Source organism: Hypomesus nipponensis, chromosome 25 (assembly GCF_054491055.1).
Source record: "Hypomesus nipponensis isolate SF chromosome 25, ASM5449105v1, whole genome shotgun sequence".
Taxonomy (NCBI): Eukaryota; Metazoa; Chordata; class Actinopteri; order Osmeriformes; family Osmeridae; genus Hypomesus; species Hypomesus nipponensis.
Genome location: NC_140385.1, coordinates 12,534,483 through 12,541,999, shown reverse-complemented (window position 1 = coordinate 12,541,999; position 7,517 = coordinate 12,534,483). Strand labels below are relative to the sequence as shown.

Sequence of the window (7,517 nt, the reverse complement as noted above, 5' to 3'; positions counted from 1 at the left end):
CAATTGAGCGAAGAGGCATTTGTTTAATGAGTTCGGTTGAAACACGCCCCATACTCGCAGCCCATGGAGAGTTCTCAGACTCATATTCTGAATAGAATTATGAGTATGACAGCGTCAGGCTACAACCATATACTTCTGCGGCACCCAATGGTATAGACTACTGTCACTGCTCGCACACCTACAATATGTCTAACACATCCTTTATCAATTTGACTAGTTTAGCAGTTGCTGTGTTGCTTATATCAGACCAATGTCAGCTTAGCATGTTTTTACCTTTCAGTGGTTAATCTTAAAATATAGCACCTCAAAAGAGTATTCTAATGTTAGTTTTGACACAAAAAAAGTGATTCTGTATTAAGAAGCATTCTGAACGTGGTGTACTGAAAGGTAGGCCTAACAAAGTCAACAAGCAGACAATGCATTTACGGTAAACTAGTTAACCACTTTAAATATTTTTGGTTTAAAACATTAAAATGTGTGGAAAATGCAGAACAACAAATCAAATTACTTTGAAAAACAGTACCATCCTCAGTAAAGGTGCATCCAATATAAAAATAAATGCAAACTTAAAAAACAGAACCTTTTAAATACATTTATAAGAAATGTAATTAACAAATTACAAAAAATAAAATTACAAATTAAAATCAATATGTAGCGCCGTCTAGTGTACAGCTGACTACGCCACCCCTTGAGCTAAACTTGTCAGTGCTAATGCCAGGTCAAGGGGAACTCTGAACTAATAATCTGTACAGACATAGGTTCTTAGAAAAGTATAAAAACAAAATGTTTATTAATACATGGTATGGAGGTGTTGGTTTGGTTGGTCAACAGGTAAAATAAACAAGTCAATAATAGCTCAGCCAAAACCTAAATGGCTGCTGCAGTCACCCAAAAGGTTAATAGCTACAAATGGCTGAAGCTGCCACTTTATGTCCCACATGGGTTTCCCCCATGTTTCCACTAGTCACTAGAATAGGGGGTCGCCAGACGTCACCACGGAATTTTGGGGGGTCGCCAGGGGAAAAGTTTGAGAACCGCTGCTATATGCTACCCTGGCTACACCACCACCGAGGCTGGCTTCACGAGAGGGAAGGGGGGGTCAAAACAAAGGAATAAAAAAAATAAAGAAAACCCCTCCAGCCTGTGATGTACAATACATGCACTCTCACTTACAATAATACCTACGATCATTAGGCTGGAGGAACAGAAAACAAACCAAAAACTAGTTAGGCTATGAGCACCACCACAATCATACGTGAAGAGCAGTCGTTCTCAAAATGTGGTGGTCCGCCACTGCCCCGCAGTGGTCCGCGCATCAAAGGTCATTTTGCATGATGGGTTTACAAACCTAATAGGCTTTAAGGTGACACGCCCCTGAAGTACCATAAACAATTTCACCTTGATATGTCAAAATATGACTGAATTACAGCTGTTTGAACTTGGACCAAATCTGACAAGGCTCGCCATTGGAGAAACAGCTTTTTTTATTATCCACAGGGTATATACAGCAATCCTTAAGTTAAATTTAATACCTTTTAATAACCTTTTTACTACCATCTGAATTTTTTTTAATACCATCACGACACTGAGTTTGCAAGTGTTAATTGGCGACCTTTTTCACGTTTACGCAGATTTTTACATATATAACACTATACACAACAGAATAGATTTAGAGACTCGCTGATGTTGACCACATATTGCACACATTTATTTCATTTCGTGAATAGAACCGCCTCAGTAAACTCTTCAAATGGCAAAACAAGCAGTCAGTAATCAAGCTATTTACATACAGATTCATCAAATGCTATCAATTATTAAAACATTTACAGTGATCATTACAAACTGACATCCACTACGTGAACTGGTGAACTGCTCTTATTTACATAAACCTGTGCTACAGGACTCATATGAACCCATGAGCAAAAGATTGAACAAACCGCCTCAGTAAACTCTTTAAATAACAAAACAAGCAGTCAGAAAATATTCTTATGGCAACTGTCTTAATTGAATGGCCTTTTCCTCAATAGTTTTGTCCAGTTTGACCTGTTCCTCTTTTTTCTCTTTGTACCTCCTTCTCAGTGTGTTGGATTTAGTGATTAGCTGGGCCATTTTTGACCCAGCCTTCCCCTCTGCCTCCTCAGCCAATTTATTGGCATCATTTTCAAGGATGGTACAGACATCATCCAGGACTCTGCGTTGCTGTCTGAGCTCCACTAGTTCTTCCACTGCAGCCTTCCTCTTCAGTGTCTGAGCAGCACTCTCCCTCTTTTTGCGTTCTTGCTCAAGGTATAGCCTGTACTGGGACCTTGCTGAGGCCACAGAGGCCAGCAGGTCCTTGGTTAAAGGCACCTTGAAGACACCACCACAGCTACTGACATTGTCACAGATTAACCTCAGTGCCTCCAAGGATTCACCTAGAAAGTTACACGTTTCCACCTCTTTGTTTATGGAGAAGCCCCTCTCCACTGTGGCTTGTCCATGCGACAGAAGTAAAAGGCTCTGGCAGAACCTTAAAAGGTCAGTGTATGATGTGCTGAGCGTTGAGTGTAGAAACACATCCACACGCTGCTTAAAAGGTTGAAAAGAGCGGAAGCGTTCATCTCTGCCCTCAAGGGACAGCAATGACGTGAACTGCTGGATGATCACATCACCTGCAACATTGACACAGGAATTAAGGTACTTAATAGGTCATTCAAAATTAATTAGTCACCCATTTGACAATACATATATCACAACATCATGTTATAACATTCTACACTGAGCTAGGAATGTGTAAGACTTTTTCAGAACTTATTAATTTGATAAAGCATTGACACTTCCTCACTGTTGGGAGGAGAATGCAGAAAACCATCTTGCTAATGAGACTTCTTACACAGCTTTAATCAATCTGAATAACCTATGCACTTTAACTGTCCCTATCCAATATTTTCTTACCAGCTGGGATGCCACCTGCCAGCTGCTTGCCCTGAAGGAATGTTTGCACTATGCCCTTCATCTGTCTGATGCACCAATCAGGATCTCTGTGCATCTTTGTAGGGTCCAAGCATGCAATCTGTCTGACCATTGGAAATTTCAAGGGGCTTTTCACCTGTAGCTTCACAACCACCTTAACCAGGCCCTGCAAACATTCTCGCCTGAAGGTGAGCACAGAAAGCTCACCCAACTTGCATCCTGGTTTGCCCTGTAGTTCCTAACAAATGAGGAACATTAATGAATGTTCACTGCAAATGCTTTGGAAAAGAATCAGTTTTACTCTTTTAATCTGTATTTCTTTTTCTTCTTATTATTTTTAGTAGTAGTTGTAGTAGCAGCCATAACATAGTAGTAGCAGTACTTCTAAGTGTCAAAAGTTAATTTTACAACATACATCCTGGTTCATTGTGCAGGCAACCCAAAACACATGTGCATCTCTGAAAAAAAATAGTATAGTAGTAGGATATATCAAAATTACCTTGATAGCAGATTCAGCTCCCAGGCCTATGTCTACACTCTTAGGAGAGACCAAGTCCCTTTCATCTGTTAGATCTATTTTGATCAGCTGCTCGGGTCTGAGGTCCTGGAGGAGCTCTCGTTGAACAAACCGCCTCAGTAAACTCTTAAAATGGCAAAACAAGCAGTCAGAAATCAAGCTATTTACATACAGATTCATCAAATGCAATCAATGATATAAAACATTTACAGTGATCATTACCATCAGCAGCTCAGTCAAATCTTTGGCCAAGAAGGGCAACACTGGCTCATCAGTTTGGAACTTGGTCAAGAAGGGGTTGAATGTCCTTGCAATTGCGAGAAAGAACTGGAGTTTTGCAATAATTAATGGATCCTTTTGTGCTGCTACTATGGTGTCATATGAGGCTGTGCAGGGGACTGGAACCCTCTTTTTCTCTGCAGCATCCACATACATCTTAAGCACTGGCCAAACTTCAACTGCTCTCTCTGCCACAGGAACGTTTTCGACCCATCTATGGCCACAAAATGGTAAGGGAAAGCAGGAGGACCCTGTCAGACTAGTGAAGTCTTCTCTCCTGGCAGGAACATTATGAAAGAGGAAGTGCATGGCTCGCAGAAGTTTTTCCAACTGCCACATAGTGAAGCCTGCCTTTAAAGCATTGTGGACGGTGTGAAGTCCACAGCTTCCAACAGTGACAACCTGAGCACCTCCGTAGAGCTCTGCATGCTCTTTCTGGAGAAGATCCACTAACTTAAAATTCACATTGGGGCCATCCATGCCAACTGATAGTAGTTCCCTCATACTCAGTTGTGTAACACATTCCTGTGAATTGACACAGGAGACAATTTGTTAAAAGTTATCAATCAGATACAGTCAAATAGATCTCAACATTCACAAGGCTTGGCACTTGGGGGTAAGGAGAAGCATACTGCACACACATTTGATATCAATTATTAGTTGGTATTTTAGCAATGATTTTATTTTATTTTTTTCACCAGCAAAACTTGAGCCAAATATTAAATTTCTATAACTGTGATAGGTTACTGAACTTAACAAAATACTAAAAACATGTTTGATTTTCTTGTACCTTGGAGCTATACCCCACAGGTTTATTAATGCAGGTAGGCCTACTCAGCTTCCATTCAAATAACTGCAGGCCTTTGGCCATTTTAATCCTTTTGTGTAGCCAACAATACATTTGCCAACATTTTTCTATAATACATAAAATCTTTGTGAATAAATAACTCTTCAAATGAATGACCACAGGATGCCGCCTAAGTAGGCCTATATAGCAAAATATATATATATATATATTAATATATATTAACTTACCTTGATGTGATGCAACAAATCCTCGGCCCTTCCATGTCCCAAGAACTGAGATCCAAAGTATCTGGATTGGACACGGCCATCCTCCCAGTATCGAACATGGATGTCAAGCTGTTTTTTCTTTGAAGCCTGATTGAGGCTCTCATCGAACATTAATACGAATGGCCCAGCCTTGTTGATGCCATCAACAAGCTGTTTTTTGAAGTATGGGGCTAGCCCAAATCTGATTATGTAGCCGGTTTTATCTTTCCCACACGTAAATGATTTGGCGATGTCAGAGTCGGGAAACATATCTCTAAAAAGCTCCGAAATGCCTTCGTTGGAATTGAAGGAGTGGTGCTTAACTGCAGTGTTTAAACACCACAGAGTCTCCGCACGAAGTGTTGGTGTGGAGCCCAAAGTCACCCGGAGGTCAGAAGTAGTTGCTGTAGCCGTTGCGTTGGTGTGTACCGTAGCACTAGTTTTCGGAGGTGCAGCACCACAGACAGTTAAGAGTGGTAGAGTTAACTGCTGCCGCCGACTGCGCATTCCATTTTTATGCTTCGTGGACTCCATATGCGACCGAAGTGCATTCGCTCCCATCCAGTTCACATTGATGGATTTTTTGCAAACCGAACAATAAGCCTGCCGGTCATTACCTACTACCGGCCTGAGCCATTCCTTAAACTCTGGGTCTTGCACCCAGCTGTCAGAAAATTTGCATTTCCCCATAGTTGTCTAGACGTTGAAGATTTTTAAGTCAAAATCGTAAGCGAGCCATGTTAGCCATGCAAGCGAGTTATGTTTAAGCAAAGCGTTTGAGATGTCGAACGACCACTGATTATGACGTCACCATCAAACATTAGTTCAGCTAAAACCCGCGAAAAAAGAACTAAAGCGAACTTTAGCAGAAATAATTTCAATCAGAATAGGACACTTGATAGTCTGAAAAAAATAATACCTATTAAAAAAAAAAAATACCACTAAAACCAAATTTAACACTTTTAATGGCATTAAATTTGGCAATTTTGATTTATCACCTTTTAATACTTTTTAAAACCCCGCGGACACGCTGATCCAGTTGCTGAACTTTGTGTATTCCATGCCTGGGAACGGCTCAATTGGCAATTGAATCAAATACAAAATGGCTGAAAGAGGTGTATTTATGTAAATGTACACATTGCCTCAATTTCTTTGTGTCAATAAATCAAATATAATTTAACTGATGGTTTTTCAAACCTCATTGGGTTCAAGATGACATCTCTCTGAAGTACCATAAACAATTTCACCTTGGTATGTTAATATGATTGAATTAGAGCTGTTTAAACCTTGGCTGAATCTAACAAAGCTTACCACACGAGAAACAGCTTACTTTTTTGTACAGTAACTGAATATGCCAATACTCAACACTAAGATTAGCTCAACAAGCTGGAACGGTGACCTGCAAAGTATAAGGTCGTAGGTTTGAATCCAGCCACACTGAGTCTGGCTTTAATTTGAATAAGTTTAGTTAAACAGAATGACATTGTTCTGAAGTTCCAATGCGCAATTTCACCTTGATATGTCAAAAGATCATTGAATTACAGCTGTTAAAACTTTGGCCGAATCGAACAAGCCATGCTACAGGAGATATGGCTTCTTCTTTTTTTTGACAGAAACTGACCAGAATTTCTCAGCCTTGCGGCTAGCTCAATGGGTTGAAACGTTGTCCTGCAAAGTGCAAGGTCACAGGTTTAAATCCAGGTAGTCTTTTGGCCTGTCAAAATTTTGATTACTTGTTTAGTTAAACAGGCAGACATCATTCTGAAATACTATGCCCATTTTCATGCAATTTCACCTTGAAATGTCAACCGTTTCTTAACCTTTGTCCCAAAGCTGACCAAAAACTAATACTTATATCACACAGTCGGAACACAGCTAGATAATCAGCGTCAGCACTCTTGGGTACCCAGCATGCAGTGCGGCATGTCAAAAAACGCCAAGACTTGCGGAAAATAGTTTGGTTACAAAAGCCGTGCGAGAGATTTCAGTTGTTGTGTTAGTTCAGTTAGATGTTTGTAATGTTATTGGGTGTGCTTTGCCTTCGGCAAGGGCACAACCATTGTTATCTCACATATATATTATTATTTATTTATTTTCCCACCCCTAAAACTTTGTCAATATTTGGACTACATAGGCAACCTAGGTGTCAAAAGTTTCGTCTTGGTAGCGATTGAGTTGCTTGTATCGGGATTTACGTTCCGTTGCACGGTTTAGTAGAAATTACGTTTTTGTGACGAAAAGTGAAGCTAATGGTGGCTAACTTGCTAGCCACAGTCACTGACGCCACGTCACTAACGTCCCAGTCACTGACGCCACTAACGTCACGAAAACTCGTGTGACTATCTCTAGCAGAACATTAGTTTAGCAGCTCGTTAACTTCTGGGAGATGGCTAGGCTTAGGATAACTTCTTTACAGCAAGGCAGCTGCAGAAACGCCACAAACAAAGAGGCCTTGGTGATAACTATTTGCTCATTTTACTTTGTGATATGACACACAATTGCGATGTGTAATGTACAATATAAGGTAATATTATTAAGGAAGTACATCTACTTTCGGAAACGGTAGTCTACAATTTCACTGAAGCATTAGCATCATGACATTAGCCTCTGTTGCCCGGGCAACACATCTTACTGCGGTTTATGATGCATCTGTTTTCAATCGTTAAAATAAACATTCCTCACAAATACATTTTCGTTGTAGGATTTATTATGACAT

General features: G+C 40.2%; 1 protein-coding gene across 1 annotated transcript; it reads right to left on the bottom strand.

The window, feature by feature from the left end:
* Positions 1-1,681: 1,681 nt before the first annotated feature.
* Positions 1,682-5,719, bottom strand: LOC146222333 (uncharacterized). Its single transcript, XM_084692083.1, has 5 exons — positions 4,784-5,719; positions 3,692-4,273; positions 3,452-3,595; positions 2,935-3,190; positions 1,682-2,651 (listed from the first exon to the last, which is right to left on the bottom strand). The coding sequence occupies exons 1-5, from the start codon at positions 5,489-5,491 to the stop codon at positions 1,987-1,989; spliced, it is 2,355 nt and encodes a 784-aa protein (XP_084548209.1). The 5' UTR covers positions 5,492-5,719; the 3' UTR covers positions 1,682-1,986.
* Between the last annotated feature and the right edge of the window lie 1,798 nt (positions 5,720-7,517).

Coding starts and splice junctions, on each gene's coding strand:
- LOC146222333 (XM_084692083.1), bottom strand. CDS start 5,491: ATGGGGAAATGCAAATTTTCTGACAGCTGGGTGCAAGACCCAGAGTTT. Junction 4,274..4,783: donor ATTTGTTGCATCACATCAAG/GTAAGTTAATAT, acceptor GTCAATTCACAG/GAATGTGTTACACAACTGAG. Junction 3,191..3,451: donor GAGCTGAATCTGCTATCAAG/GTAATTTTGATA, acceptor CTCATTTGTTAG/GAACTACAGGGCAAACCAGG.